Source organism: Pinus tabuliformis, chromosome 4_1 (assembly GCF_031772625.1).
Source record: "Pinus tabuliformis cultivar Carrire ecotype Pingquan chromosome 4_1, CPIR1, whole genome shotgun sequence".
In the NCBI taxonomy this organism is placed as follows: domain Eukaryota; kingdom Viridiplantae; phylum Streptophyta; class Pinopsida; order Pinales; family Pinaceae; genus Pinus; species Pinus tabuliformis.
The window spans coordinates 385,930,679-385,947,642 of record NC_142303.1 but is presented as its reverse complement, the minus strand read 5'-3'; the positions used below and the strand labels follow the sequence as shown (position 1 = coordinate 385,947,642).

The following is a 16,964-nucleotide window of genomic DNA, read 5'->3' as shown; positions in this document are numbered from 1 at the left end:
GTGCAAAATGGACTTTCCTTACAAGCAGAGGACTGACCCAAGTGGAGAAAAATTACAGTACAACTGAGATTAGAATGGTGTATGCTATTCGAAAATTTAGACATTATGTTTTAGATATTTTCTTTATACCTTTTGTAGATTAGTAGGCTTCATTATATTTATTTAACAAATGAATCATTCATGGAAGGACTAGTCTATGGTTAATTCTGTTGCAAGAATTTCATTATTTCCTTATTAACTTTATGACCTTTTTCCCATGGCCAGCACCTGTTGGTTGCCCTCAATTGTCTTCTTAGTATCGTACTGTTTGTTATTTTTGTTGTTTTGAAGATAAGGGGGCATCTCACTAGGTGGTGGCTATCTTGTCACTTCGCATTTAGAATTTAAAAGTATAGATGGTTGCATGGGTATGGTATTTTTTTATATAGGTAGATTCACACAGATATTTATGTATGCATGTGCTTATGTCTCCTTAATAAGTTGTAAATCACTCAATTTGCCAGGTCTGTTATCAGATGGAATTTGATGGTGCTTCCAAGGGAAACCCTGGAAGGGCCGGAGCTGGAGCTCTGCTGCGAAATCAAGATGGAAAAGTGGTATGATAATGCAAATTTCATCTGTGTTGATTTAATTGGTATAATTGTCTTTGAGGTTTCTGTGAGTCTCATGTTTGTGTAGCTTTTCTTCCGGATCCATCGCATTCAAATTCTTTTTATATTGACGTTTCGAACCTGCAACGGTGGTTCATCTTCAGGATGTGACAGAATTCATTGCAAGACTGATCTTACAATGTGAATACTAGAAGGATAGTCACTACCGAGATTATTTCTCATCTTGAAGGTGTAGATGTTCTGATCACATCTGCATGGTTTTTAAACAGCTATATAAATTGAGAGAAGGTGTTGGGCTTGCAACGAGCAATGTTGCTGAGTATCGTGCTGTCATTCTCGGAATGAAAGTCGCTTTGAGTCAAGGAATATCACGAATTCATGTGCAGGGTGACTCAAAACTTGTTTGCATGCAGGTCTCTCTCTCTCTCAAACACACACACACACACACATATTTTATAGCTATGTCATTTATGTAGGCAGCATGAATCCCAAAGCATAATATGGTTTGCTTGATATGAAACCCTTTTTGTCTCTCATGTACTCTTTTGTATTTCACAGACAAACATTTACATTTGACAGTGGCAATTGGATACTTTTTGATGACTGTTTTGTATTGTCTTTGAAACTGGTAATTAGCCACTCATGAGTTGGTAGATGTGTGTATCATTAAATTACAATCTAAAATTATAACATTCATCAAAATTTCCTACAAAAACCTATCGTTATATTAAGAGCGAGGTGCTCCAAAGTAGTCATTTGATGGTCTAGAATAATCATATACATCAAATGAAAAATGAAATGATGGCTACATATTTATTTGGAAAAAACAATTGAGATTGGTTGGAATTTCTTCGGGAAACCTTTGACCCAGTGTTACATGGGGACGCATCCCCTAGGGTTGTGTGCATGCACCCCTCGCGCAACACACATCTGGGATGGGGGTACGTCTATGGAAACGTTTCCCCACATCCCCCTTTTGGGGAGACGTAGGGTGGATGTCTCCCCAGTGTGGGGGAGTTGACTCCCCAAAAGGGGTGCTTCTGGGTGTTGCCCATTAGAAAGGGCTAGGTGCCCCCCTCATCGAAGTTCATATGGAGAAAATATAATGTCATATACCATTCAAAATTCGGCAGACTTATCAATTTTCAAGATTGGGGGGATTGCAATGTTTCTATTAGATTCTATCAAGTATGAGGGTCTGGAACTAACATTTAATCAAGTGCACCAAGCCCAGTATCACCCCTTTTGAAAGGAGACCCCCTCAATTTTGTCTAATAGCCCTTGAATTAAAATAAAAATAAAAATTAAAGCTTTATTTAAAAAAATAAAAATAAAAATAAAACTAAAAAGAAAAATACATAACAAACATCAAATCCTAAACTAATTTGCAATCCCTAACTCACTCATTCTACTTACCAAGCTTACCTCTACTTGGCTTACCACGCAATGCTATTTGACTTACCAATTAATTGTTGTCTCTTCTACCCTATGATGCTCCTTCAATGCTCATTGCCCATTTTTAATTTTTAGTTTTAACTTTCGAGTCTTGACTCTAGATATCGATAACCTTACATTGATACTTTGACTCATCACTCTTTACTATTTTTGAGTTTTATTTATATGAATTTACTATTCTATTATTCAGACTTCAGTATCTACTATAGTCTATTTTTCTTAGTACTATTTAGATTCTAGAATGGTGAATGATGAATTTAAATTTTAAATCAATTTAGAATCTAGAATGATGAATGATGAATTTAATTTTAAAGTCAATGTAGATTCTAGAATGATGAATTTAATTCTTAAATCAATGTAGATTCTAGAATGATGATTATGGATCAATGTATTTCATTATTTAATTCAATTATGTATGGATCAATGTATTTATACTTTTATTATGGAATATGAACTTGAATATATATATGTACATATATATATATATATTAAAAATAGTTGTATACCATTGCGTTCCCTTGTCTGCCCTAAATTTCCCTAAAGTTTGAGGGTACTCCCACACATCCCCCTTATGCATCTCCCCTCACCCGCATCCCCTCGTCTCAGAGTCTTGGTGGGACATTGTTTTGACCTACATGACCTCTGCTTTTATGGTGCCTTGTTAGTTTCATGTACAATTTATTATTTTGATTATGGTGTTTGGGAGATCGATTGCAGGCCCTTTGATTTAGGTGGAGAATTTTCTCTCTTTCCGACAAGATTTTCTTGGATGTACATCTTAGGAGATTCTGTCTAGTTGAGCTTATGTGATCTAGGAAATCATTAGCATAGACACAAGAGGGTTGGTCAATGGGTTATCATTAGGGATCTTGGTGTGGTTATTCAGGATTCCCTCTCCTGGAGTAGACCCATCCTAAGTCATCCAAATGTCATGCTCGTTGGAAAGAGTGATAGGATGCAATGATTTAATTGGGTTGTTAGAATGGAAATGTAGTGTTTTGGTGCTCTTTGTGCATGATTTATGATGCACTTAGATCATTAAACGTTCTCTTCATGATCGTACTCGTGCAATCCCAAGGGGATTATACTAGGCATCTTATCTTACAATTGGTTTTCCTCTTGTGGACAAGAGACTTGTGGCTTATGGGGTATTGGAAGTTTAGTCGACGTGTCTCGTCTAATCCGGCTCTCTTTATGACAAAGTTTCCATGGTAGTTGCAAATGAGTTTCTAGATTGATGTGGATCTAGATTAGTTGTATTGCTCCTCTTCCCAGTGACATTTTCACTGTGATGTTCTACTTCCCAACATCCTCCTATCACTTCACCATCAACGATGTTTCAGTTATCGATCCATACTAGGTCTTGTATGTTGACATATTTCATTACTTTGCTTTGGGTGATGCCATCCTTTTGTGTGATTTCAACACCAACACTAGAACTTGACATATTCCATTTTGAGACAAGTCTGAGGACATGCCATTTATCCAAGAGGTAGATCTAGATTTAGTGGGTTTGATTGGATATCCAAAGATGCTTTCAAGCCCTCCATACTTATGGTAGGTACCTTTGTAGCTTGGTGAAACTTAGAAGCGACTAATCTTGAATGTACTTACTTACTAAGTGTTTATTTTTCCACAACACTTAAGAATCAGGTTCGAGTCTAAGATCACGATCACAAACACAATAAAATGCCACAACATGAGCACTTTGCACAATGAAGAACATATAGTAGTGTGATAGTAGTGAAACAATCTCATGCACATGACAATTTTTAACCCAAAACATGTTATATTACAAATCTTAATACAACAAACGTAGGGCTCTCGTGCTAGGAATCATGACCTTTACATATATCCCTGATACAAGACACAACTAGGGCTTCTAGCCAACAACCTATGACTACCAATCTTTCCTTGAAAAAAGTACACCTGACCTACTTGCTAATGTAGCACTTCCACAACCCTTTAAGTCCACGTTCTTTAAACACATCTAGTAGGTCCTTTGCCACCTCTTCTGCTGATCACCACAACTTTTGCAACCTCAGAATGCTTGGATATCTAGCTAGCCAATTTGCCACTATCAATCTTCTAGCTGCTTCTAGAATGGCTAAACATAGGCTCATGAAACTGCCCTCTAGCTGCTGTCCCGCTCCACCAAGATAACCAACTCATAAGGTTTTCACCAATGCTGCCCTCTAGCACTGATATGGCTCCTCCAACATCACTGCTCTTAGGGACTTCCAGATCTACCCTCTTAACAATGATTTTCACCATCAAATACCTGAACTAGGGCATCACCAAATCTTCCTTCTAACAATCCCTTAGCTGCTTCAAGGATCACTGTACATGAGGTATTCTAGGGATGCCCTTACACAGTGACAAGGCTGCTCCTTTGCCATACAACTTAGGGCATCATCAAAACTGCCCTCACACAACCCAACAACTGACTGACCTAGGGCTTCACTATTCTACCCGCACAACAATGAATCACAACTAGATTAGCTATACTTAGGGCTTATACCAAATTCCCCTCACATTTGTAAATTATCTCTCAATTATACAAAACTTAGGGCTTCCTACCAACCACTAATAGTCCAACAAAGACACTGTTCCTAGTATAACATTCAAATTCTGTTTACACCATACCAATCCTCACTTCTGCCCTCTTTGCTCGCACTTTAGTTCAACTCCTTGAGGTTACACGTTGACTTAACAACCCACAAGGATCAGCTGCATTGCGTTAGACACTACGAGTCTGTGACCTTTACACAGTCATTAAACCGTGGCTTGTTGGGCTCCTTGTGGATGACTCAATATCCTCTCTTGCATGCCTAGAACAAAGCGGATATACCAAGTTCCTAAGTATACTTCACATGGCTATGTATGCATAGAACAACCCTAACTAGGGAACGTAAAACTTCTATCCTAAACTTTTAGGACAAACCCTCCATCACCTAGCAATGATCAACATAAAGGAGAAATTCAACTTACCAAACAGGGAACTCAGCATAGCTCCTTCGGTACCTCGGTTCTGGGTTCTTGTGCTCCAAGATTTTCGGCCTCCATACATAGACCTTTGCAACTCAGATCTTAGAAAATCTCAGACTTCGTTTTCTGTGATAACTCGCTCCCTCACCAAGTAATCTCCTCGTTGAACCTTGAGAGATCTCGGCCTAATCTTGCCCTACACTTCTTGCCTTTGTTAGGGTCTTGATCGTCTTTACAAAAATGAAATACTTTGGCCTATCCACAAGATTACTACATAAAATACACAGACCATAGCCCATAGCTCCTCCTTTAGAACTCGACAGCTACTCTCCTACTCGACCTAGGATGAAACAAAAGAAGCTAACAAACTTGTCCTCTTCTCCAACTCGTGTAGACTTCTTAGGTATACAACTGCCTCAAATTGCTCCTTAGCCCATGGTCGAATGCTCTTGGATGGTGTGTAAAATGGTCTCTCCTCTTGCCTACTTATAGTCTTCTAAGAGGGCAACGACTAGCCCTCAAGGGGCACCACTCAAGCCTAGTTGACTTGACTTTCTTTGAAAAACCCCAACTAACATAATACAAGAGATCCTTTTCATTTGATTTCGCCATATCATCAAACCCTTAGGCACCCTTTAGCCCTTCAAGGTGCCCTTCTTGATCTTGATGATTAAACAAATAATTTCCCCTTGGTTTCACGCCCACAACTTTGGATGCAAAACTCACTGCTTGGGTACATTGCCCACAAAGCCACTGTGGGTCAACTTCTCCCAAACCTAGTACCCTAGGATTGTCGGCATACCTCCCAAGCTACACAAATCAACACTTAGTAGACTCAATCCACTTCACGTGCTCTAATCATAACAAGGTTGCTATTATAGTGCATCACGTCCTTTCTAGCTAGGATTCTTTCCCACATATAAGCCATTTTTTCGTAATTCTAGCCCCCGGTAGGTGACCATGTGCTCCTATCCTTTTACCATTGTGCTAATTGCTACTCAAGCTTGCCTTGGTTCGTTATTCTTTTCAGGGATGTGGCCCTAGAGCCCTTCTGATTGCACCTTGGCTAGCTACTTCCTCCATATTTGCCTCTGCTCGACGATTTGGAAGGTGGCCCCTAGGCTCTTTCCTCACTTCTCTTAATTACCTTTGCCCTCTTGAATATTCTAATCATGCCCTATGAACCATTGGTAGGACAAGAAGTGCAGGTCCAACTACATCCAACATTGTTTTCCTTCACCCATGAGCCCTCCTCCTACCCTCATCTCTGGAAATCTTATGATTGCCTTAGATGTTGCAAAAAATGCCTCTTCATCTTTGCTAAGAAGACATGAAAAGAACAAGAAGAAGAAAAACGAAGATTGGAGGTGTTGGAGATGGTTGAAACAACAATGGAGGCTAGAAAAGGAGAAGAATCACAAAGAAAATATACTAAGAAAGAAGAATTCACAACGAAAAAGAGGCAAATGCCAAAGCTAGCATTGAATTGGCACAAAGGAAGGTAAAATTAGAGAGGAAAACCAAAGTTGAAGCAAAGGTTGAAAAGTTAGCAAGGATAGCTGAGGAAATAGATGAGGGGTAGGGGAGAATTGAAGAAGAACCGAAGAAGAAAAAATAGAAAAACACTCGAGCAAAAGAAATCATAGAAGTGTTGATTTTTTGATAGTTCTCTTAAACTGATAATTGTTCTTTATGATTTTTCTTAGATTGATCTTTTCTTACATTTATTATTCATGATAGTACAATTACACAAAGAACATCAACAATAATACAAAATGCTAGAGGATCATAAATAAATAACCACACAAGAACATAAGAGTTTACTCTTGTAGACCCCACATTGGAGAAAAACCCAACAACCTTTCCTTATACAATCAAGATAATAAGAGAGACATCAAAATCAAAACCATAATGAAACTGACCAGCAAGATCACAACTTCAGCAATCCACCAAGAAGCCAAGTCTAGCCCTCCTCAAAATGCTCTTGGGTCTATTAGAATAATCCTATTTAGTATTTAATGCTCATTCTTTTAGCTGTTGCTATTTTTATTCTTTTAGCAGTTTCTTAGATGAAACTGATTGTTTCCATTTCCTAAATAGAAACTTGATGTTTCTATTACTGTAAATATCTCTGTATTATTATTGAGCTTCAGCTTGCTCATCAATTAATTCATTCATTGAAATCTATATGCGTGTTTCGCACTGTTTTATGGTATCAGAGCACAGGTGTTTTTTTTCGAAATAATTTTTCATAATCTGAAAAATTTAGTGCTTCATTTCGAAATTGCTCTTCTGTGGAGAATTTTTTTCTTCAGTTTCCATTTAGGGTCACTGTGAGTAAATCGAAAGGTTCTTTTTGTGTTTGTGGGATTCTTCAATCTCTTGCAGCTGCATATCAAGGGTTCTAAAACCTGCAGGTTTTTGGTCGATCGATCGTGTGGACATAGCACAGATCTGGGAGCGTCCGCATGCCTCTGTTTTCTCTTGATGCTCCAGCCCCCTCTGCTCTCTAGATCCAATTCTTCACTGCGCATCCCTGAGAAAGATTTCTTCATCACAGCCGATGCTGTTTCCGGAACCCATGAACGAAGGCCAATTCTGCTTTGTCTTACGGTCGTTTTTTTAACTGTGTAAATGCATGGTCGAAGACTGTGAATTCATTTGCTACTCGTTGGAACGACGCGTGTTTGTGAATCCATTTGCTGCTCGTTGGAACGACGCATATTTAACGCGTGTTTTACAGTCCCGAGACCTCGGCTCCTGCTCGCTGGAACAAACGCGTGTTTGACGTGTGTTTTACAGCCCATGCAAGTAAATTCGCGGGCGTAAATCATTTCTTGCCTGGGCGTCCCAATTTCTTGGCAGTTCGGCGTGAACGCGCAAGTTTTTTTGTGGCACGAGACTGTGGGGCCGGATATATATCAGATTGTCGCCCGCCAGCTCTAACTGTGGGTCATACCTACGCCTGGAAATCACAACAGCTCTGTGATTTGGAATTTTTTTTCTCTCAACGGTCCGTTCTTGTGTCCCGGTGTTCCCAGCGTGACTGTTTTTTTTGTGCAGCGGCAAGGGTGCTGGACGTATAGCTTTTTCAGGAGTTAGATTGCACGTTGTTCTGTGGCTCAATTTGTTGTTGTATTTAAAATTAACGCTATTCCTGGTTAATGATTAATTACACATCAGCATTTGGCATTTCCTCCTGCCTAAGCCACTGAGAACGATTTCTGGTTTTCTCTCATATTTACACCAACATCTGTCAGAGTTTATCTGGATCGGCTGACCTCTGCATTGAAATCTGTGCTGGATTTTTTTTGGTGTTTTCTGTGTCTTGAAAAACGTGCAGATGGCTTCGCTAACCAATCTGATGTTGGAAGGCAGCCAACGCTTTAATGGCACCAATTATAACATCTGGAAACAGAGAATGTTGACCATTTTTGAATATAGGCGTCTTGACCAACTTGTTTTGGCCAAAGAGCTCCGTCCTGGTACAACTGGTACCGATCAAGATAAGTTTGATGATTGAAATCGAGAGGCTGTTATGCTTCTTAAACTTTCTGTCACTGATGATCAGTTACCGCAGATTCCTTCCGGCAAAACAGCTGCTGAAATTTGGCAACATCTTGAGGAATTGCACGAGACATCTGACAAGAGCAGAGCCTTCTTTCTCAAGAATCAGCTATTCTCCATCATGATGGACGAACATATATCTTTACAGGAACATCTTAACAGGATTAAAGACATTCGAGATCAGCTCGAAGCCATTGGTCGGACCATGGAAGAAGAAGATATGGTAGTCATCACTCTGAAAAGTCTACCGAAATCTTATGAACACTTCATAGAAACACTCAACATTACCACCACAAATGTTGATTTGAAGTTTCCAGAGTTATGCACCAAACTCCTGCAGCAGGATCGTTGGAAACAGCAGTTTGGCACTGGTGCTTCATCAGTGTCCTCGGAAAATGCGTTTGCTGCCAAATATCAGCCCTCTCAGTCCTTTCAGCAGAAAGGCTCTTCTTAGCCTTTTGATCCTGCTAGGAAGAAAAGTGTGCAGTGTAATTACTGTCACAAGTTCGGTCACATGAAGAAAGATTGCCGACAGAGGATTGCTTCTGAACAGAAGAAACAGGGAGGGCCCCATCAGACAGCGAATGTTGCAGAACATTCCGAGTAGACAGACTTTGCCTTTTACGCCTTTATGGCTAAAAGGTCGTCAGATCATGTCTCGTCTTCTGCTTGGTAGCATCACGCCATTTCTCTCACAAGCGTGACTGGTTTATTGACTTCTCACCTTTCAGTGATTCCGTGGTATTTGGTGGAGGTGAAAAGTACACAGTGGTTGGCAGAGGTACCGTTCAGATCCAGTCTGGTGGGCGCACACTCATCTTCTTGAATGTGTACTATGTTCCTGGTATGGAAGTTAATCTGTTGTCTGTCAGCCAGATTATGAGGAACTCTCCTTAGCTTGATGTAGTGTTCAGTGCGCACAAGTGCTCCATTATCGACAGGGAGGATAGTCTTACAGTTGCTGTTGACCTAGAAGATCATGGTCTATACGGGCTTCTTGACATTGGTGATTCTCCAGAAGTGGCTCTAGCAGCGCGTGTTTCTCCCATCAGCACTCTGTGGCATCAGCGATATGGGCATCTAAACATGCAGTATCTCTCTCAACTCTCTCGGGAGGGACTTGTGTCAGGGTTACCTGATATTCAGACTCAGCAGTTGGGCGTATGCGGTGCCTGTCAAGCTGGCAAGCAACATCGGTCTTCATTCAAGGATGGAGAATCTTGGCGCGCATCTAAGGTACTCCAGTTAATTCATGCTGATATTTGTGGTCCTATGAATACATCTTCTATCACTGCTTGCAAATATTTTTGCTTATTGTAGATGATTTCAATAGAAAGATGTGGGTGTATTTTCTAAAATATAAATCTGATGCATTTAGTACCTTTCAAAAGTTTAAAACCTTAGTTGAAAAAGAGTCTGGCTGTAATATCATGACTCTTAGGACAGATAATGGGGGGGGGAATTTTGTTCTTCTGCTTTTTCCAACTTCTGTGATACTCATGGCATCAAACGCCAGTTAACTACACCCTACACTCCTCAGCAAAACATTGTTGTCGAACGCCGTAACCGCACGGTTGTTGAAATGGCTCGTTCCATGTTACAACACAGGAGTGTTCCGAACAAATTCTGGGCTGAAGCAGTATTTACTGCTGTTTATCTTCTTAACCGATCACCCACTCAGGCTGTTAAGGGGAAGACTCCTGAAGAGTTTTGGTCTGGCCGTAAGCCTAAGATCAGTCACCTCAAAGTATTTGGCTCAGTTGCATATGTTTGGATTCCAGCTGCTAAGCGCTCTAAGTTGGATTCCAAAAGCCAGAAACTCATGATGACAGGGTACAATGATCATCACAAGGCCTATAGGCTGATAGATATAGCCACTGGTCATCTTAGCTTCAGTCGGGATGCAGTATTTGATGAAGACAGAGGATTCTTTCAGTCTTCTCCTTCTGAGCAGTGTTTTGAGGATCAACCTCACAGTGTTCTTCTTTCGGTCGGTCCACCTGATGGGAGGGATGATGCAGCATCAGTGTTTGATAATACTCTATTTGAGCTTCCTCCAGAAAATAACCCTCCTCTTGCTGTCCCTATTGTTCTTGAGCCTTCTCCTCCTGATATTGGTTCCTCTACTCTTCGGCCTAAATGGTGGGCTAAAACCATTGGTGATCTCCGGGATGATGAGCTCCTTGAAGGTAGAACTTCTAGACATAAGAGCAAACAACAGTCTACAGTCAATTTTGCTCTTATGGCTAACCTACACAGTATCTTTGAGCCTCAAACCTATTCAGAGGCTAAGGGTACATCTGAGTGGGAACAAGCTATGGAAGCTGAATTCCAGAGTCTTCAGAAGAATCACACATGGACCCTTTTTGATCTTCCTACAGAAAAAAAGCCCATCAGCTGCAAATGGGTGTATAAAGTGAAATACAAAGCTGACGGAACCATAGACAAGTATAAAGCTCGTCTTGTGGCTCGAGGGTTCTCACAGAAGGAAGGCATCGACTATGAAGAGACTTTTGCTCCTACAACCAAGATGAGTACCATACGGCTTGTCCTTGCCCTAGCAGCTCAGTTCAATTGGAAAGTTCATCAGATGGATGTAAAGAGTGCTTTCCTAAATGGTGACCTACAAGAAGAAGTCTACATGACGCAGCCTCCAGGATTCAAGGTTGCTGGTCAAAAACAGAAAGTGTGTAGATTAGCTAAAGCACTCTATGGATTGAAACAAGCTCCTCGGGCTTGGTACATGAAAATTGATCAGTACCTGACAGATCATGGCTTTCAGCGGAGCCCATCTGATGCAAACCTGTATATCAAGCATACTGGTGATGATATCTTGTTTGTGGTTGTCTATGTGGATGACCTTATCATTACTGGCAGCTCTGCACATTTGATCCATGGGATCAAACAAGACTTATGCAGAACCTTTGATATGACAGACTTGGGACTTCTTCATTACTGTCTAGGGGTTGAAGTTTGGCAGACTAAAAACCACATCTTTCTCTCTCAATCCAAGTATGCCAAAAATCTTGTGGACAGGTTCAGAATGCAGGATTGCAAACCGGCCACGACTCCTATGGAACCAGGGCTCAAACTTTCAGCTCAGTCATCCTCTCCCCTTGTGGATGAAACTTTATTCAGGCAATTAGTGGGCAGTCTCATCTACCTTACTGCCACCAGACCTGACATCAGTTTTGCAGTGAGTTACATTTCCCGCTTCATGTCAGCTCCTAAAGCTGATCATTGGATAGCAGCAAAGCGTTTGCCACGATATGTGCATGGCACTTCTGATTATGGACTCCTATACACTAGAAGTTCCGATCCTATACTCAGTGGTTACACAGATTCTGACTGGGTCGGTTCGGTTGATGACCGTAAATCTACATCTGGGTATGTGTTTAGTCTAGGATCCGGTGCTGTTACCTGGAATAGTAAGAAGCAGCAGGCAATGGCTCTCTCCTCAACAGAAGCAGAGTATCGGGGAGCAGTTAAGGCATCCTGTGAGGCGGTTTGGCTTCGACGTATGCTTGTGGATATGCATGTTTCCCAGACAGGTCCTACTTCCTTGTTTTGTGATAATCAGGGAGTGCTCAAACTTGCCAAGAATCCAGTCTTTCATGAACGAACAAAGCATGTGGAAACTCATTGCCACTACATTCGCCAGCTTGTTGAAGACGGATCCGTTCAGTTGCAATATGTTCCCACAACAGAGCAGCCCACAAACATCTTCACCAAGCCTCTTGACCTTGATAAGTTTGTAAAATTCAGAGGGTCTATTGGTGCTGTAAATAGATTGAGCAAGGGAGGGTATTAGAATAATCCTATTTAGTATTTAATGCTCATTCTTTTAGCTGTTGCTATTTTTATTCTTTTAGCAGTTTCTTAGATGAAATTGATTGTTTCCATTTCCTAAATAGAAACTTGATGTTTCTATTACTGTAAATATCTCTGTATTATTATTGAGCTTCAGCTTGCTCATCAATTAATTCATTCATTGAAATCTATATGCGTGTTTCGCACTGTTTTAGAGTCAACTCAGTCATGGGTCTTTGATAGATGTCTGAGCTTCCACTGTTTTACAGAGAATACACCACAAAACTCTCTGTCGTTTCACAGAGAATACGCCTTAGGAATATCATCCTTTTCACACAAAACGTGTGTTAGGAATCTCGTCCCTTTCACACTGAATATGCTTTAGGAATCTTTTCCATTTCACAGAGAATACTCAAGAATCTTCGACCCTTTTGACAGAATCGTCCTTCTCTTTAGCATTAGAGAATTTTTGAGATCTAAAATGGGCTTCCTGAGGAATATAATACAATAATAGTGGAAATAATAAAATAATATTAAATTTCCTCATCAAGTTTTAGAAGGAAAAAAGAAAACACTACTTTTTAACTCGTATTTTTAGCTTATCTCCCTATGATTTTACTCAAATGTGGAGTGGGAGCACTCGTTCGATGTGGAATTTAATTTTGCATCCAAGGAGTACCCATGTTGCATATTTTCGATGGACCTTACTACACGAAAAATGTGAAATACATGAAGACTGTGAAAGTCAGGCGTTATTCTTCCTACCCCCAGCCCTTATTCATCCCTAGTGGTCATGGTCTTAAAGAAAAATGGGAAGTAGCACATGTGTCCTAACTTTAGGGCCCTCAACAAGCTCACCATCAAGGATAAGTTTCCCATTCTAGTAGTAGATGATCTCCTTGATGAACTCCATGGTGCCCAATTCTTTACCAAGTTGGATCTTCATTTGAGCTATCACTAAAAATCAAAATGAAAGTATCACAAAGTTTGGGACGTGGTGCCTAGACCTAATGACAAGTTTGTGGTCACTTCTAAATGACTTTACAAAATTAAACATGGAGCTGATGGGAGTGCTAAAAAATATAAGGCCAGGTTCGTTGTTCGTGGCTTCTCTCAAAAGGAAGGAGTGGACTATGACGAAATATTTGCATCGGTTGCTCGATATACCACTATTTGATCCATTATTGCTCTCGCTGCCAATCAAGGATGGAGCTTACATCAAATGGATGTCAAAACCGCTTTCTTGCATGGCTTGCTTAAGGAGGAAATTTACTTGGAACAACCTCATGGTTTGAGGTTCAAGATCGAAGGACACATGTATGCAGGTTGAAGAAACCTCTCTATGGGTTGAAGCAAGCCCTTAGGGCTTGGTATGAGTGGATTGATAGTTATCTCGTGAAGCTGTGATTTACAAGGAGCTATGCTAATCCTAGCCTATACTTCAAGGTTGAAAAGGACATGCCTCTTATTTTGGTCCTTTATGTTGATGATCTCTTTCTAACAGGTGCAACCCCTCTCATTTATCAATGCAAGAGGGAGTTGTAATGCCCCAACCTATAACTATAAATAAAATATGAATATTAGCACACATAGGAGACCTCCATACGATAGCTACGTATGCATGGACCCGCATGTATCGCACTATATATAAGTTGGTTACTACAGGAAAAGATATAAATTAAGGTATTGAATTAATACCTCAGCAGAGTATCATAAATTAATTCATTGCCTTAATTTATATATTTTCTTGTAGTAACCAGCTTATATATAGTGCGATACATGCGGGTCCATGCATACGTAGCTATCGTATGAAGGTCTTGTATGTATGCTAATATTCGTATTTTATTTATAGTTATAGGTGGGTCATTACATATATCCCTCCTTCCAAAAACTTCATCTCAAAGTTAGGGTTTCCAAAATATATTAGTTGTTAGTGTGAGCATATAAGTCTTTGTATTTTGGGATTGAATTTGTTTTATATGGGTACTTAAAATTTGTTTTCTTGAATATTTTAAGATTTTACAACTATAATATTCATGTTCTGCCCCTGTCAGGTTCCCACGCTATTCTAGAATCATTCTATCTTTCTTAATCTCTTCCCCTTCCATCCTATCCGTCCTCTACTAAAGTATGCCATGGCGTTAGCTATACTGACTAACCATTTGTAGGCTCTCAAGGGTATCAGTGTTGATTATATCAACTTGATTTCTTAGTAGGCATCTAGCAGTGATCGTCACACATCTAGGGGAGCGTGATTCGTACAGTCCTCCCATGACTCCAGGTTTTGGAGGATAAACGGTGGGTAATACCTCCACCCCTACTAGTGGGACTAGAGTGAACATTCTATCATGGAACCTCATTGAGCTTTAGTCTAAGTTGTAGGAAATGTTGGAGAAGGGTTCGTTTCCAGCCGAAAATGAAACGGAAATGAGGAAACTCGTACCGTATGGCCTGGAAACTCATTTCCGACTGTATTGGCCCGTTTCTCGAGGAGGAAACGTGGCCAGTACGGCCGGAAACGAGTTTCTAGGCCGTACAGTGGAGTTTCCTCTTCTAACTTCACTTTTCTTGTATTTTATTTTTATTTTTTTTGCTTCTAATTTTTTATTGTGCGACTAAAATATCTTCTAGATGCCTCTCAAGTTATAGAGAAAGAGGATTTTTCTGAGTGGGGCAACCTAATGTTCAAGCCTATGGCCCTAGTGTTGATATGCAGTTCATGGTAATGTTAAATTCTTAAAGTAAAAGTGACATTCTCCTTTAGTTTTCATTTTCATCTTTTTACTTAAATTTTTAACATTACCATGAAATGACTCAGGATGTTTGAGAGTGGTTTCGCCCTCATTGGATTTCATACGAAGAAATTAGAATTTTAGATCTCACTCAAAATCCAGCAGACTTATCTGTTTTTCAGGATTTCAAGATTGGGGGGATTGCAATGTTTCCATTGGATTTTGTCATGTACTAGGGTATGGAATTTGTATTTAATCAAGAGAACCAATCCCTCTATGCAGGGGAGACTCCTAATAATCAAGACCACGTAGGGTACTAGGATATGGAACTTGTATTTAATCAAGAGCACTAAGGTTGTTCGACTATGTAGGAGGAGACTCCCAATCAAGCAAGAGACAAGCAATTAGAAATTTCTCGTGGCTGATTTCGGATATTGCTATTTTCATTATGTGATCATTCATGAGCAAATGTGATGTAAATTTAGAGACTTATAATTTATGCATTGATAATTGACAATTTAATCATAATGTAATAAATTAGGATGTATCATATGCTTTATGATTACACATATTTCTTAAATGTCCTAATATATATATATATATATATATATATATATATATATATATATATATATTGTGTTCCCCGTTTCCAAAATTTGGGGGGGGGGGTCACGTTTTGTACTCGTGCTCGTTTCTGAAACTCGTACCCGTTTCGTGCAACTTAGGCTTTAATTGTATTGAAGTTTTTGTCATCACGTGGTCATTTTGGTAACTTGTAACGTAAACACTTGTCCATATATTATAACATATGCATCAATATTTATAAAATAAACAGTTTCTGTATAGCTCATACATTTGTTATCTATAGTGTAACATACTTGGTCATATCCTCCCCATGTTATGCTAAATTTATAATAAACAAAATTAATTAAACTTCAATCTATATAATAAACTAATAAACTAAATTTCTTTCAACTAGTTTTTATTAATTGATTCAAAGTTATGCTATGTTACAATGATCATAATAATAATCTAATTTGAATATATTGCTTCTACATTTACATAACATAATTATTGAGAATGATTATTACAAAACTACTATTTAATTAATATAATCTACTCATTCCACTTCAAATTATATTTTCAAAAGTTGTTGTTCGTAGATGACCATTAAAATTTTAACTAATTTATTAAAACGACTACTTACATTAATCAATCATTAAAACATGAATCTAAAATCTACCAATCAAATAATATGATTGCGTAGGTGATTATATAAGTGAAAAAAAACAAAAGTGTGCACTGAACTAGGCCATATCCTATGCATGCATCTATGACATTTATTATATTTAAACAATGTGGGCCCAATAATATCCCATGGAGTTTATACCTTTCAACACATATATTTTAATATAGGAAAATACGCAGGCCCACCATTCCTACCACCGCGCCATATGAACCTTGATCCCATCTACCACATCCCATCGATCAATGATTGGAAGCTACAGACCAGACAATGGAGATGTTGTTGGTTCTGGGACATGCGTAGACGTTAGCGCCAAGCTGACACCCGATGGATATGACAACTCATATTTAATCTCATCCAATGTTTGATACTACTGTCGGGTCCTTCTCGACTTGGTAATTTGTATGGGCGCCAAATCTGGTGGACTCTGGTGCTCGATTTTTGGTTTGTTCTATATAAATCTATGAAGGGGGCTAGATTTTTCAGCCCACGATCACGTCGTGTTAAAAATATACTTGGTGTTATAAGCCTCGGGGCTTGGTCTTGCGTGGTTTA

The 16,964-nt window shown here is 39.4% G+C and overlaps 1 protein-coding gene across 8 annotated transcripts in view; it reads left to right on the top strand.

Annotated features, from left to right (window-relative positions):
- The window catches only part of LOC149175906 (uncharacterized), a 193,652-nt gene that overhangs the window by 153,590 nt on the left and 23,098 nt on the right, over positions 1-16,964 (top strand). For 5 of the 8 annotated variants that reach the window (XM_089419788.1, XM_089419783.1, XM_089419787.1 and 2 more), the window contains 2 exons: positions 504-596; positions 881-1,024. The exons of 1 other annotated variant lie outside the window; for it this stretch is intronic. In XM_089419788.1, the coding sequence (XP_089275914.1) occupies positions 504-596; positions 881-1,024 (237 nt within the window). The remainder of the gene's footprint in view (positions 1-503; positions 597-880; positions 1,025-16,964) is intronic. 2 more of the 8 variants (XM_089419785.1, XM_089419789.1) reach the window with 2 other exon arrangements.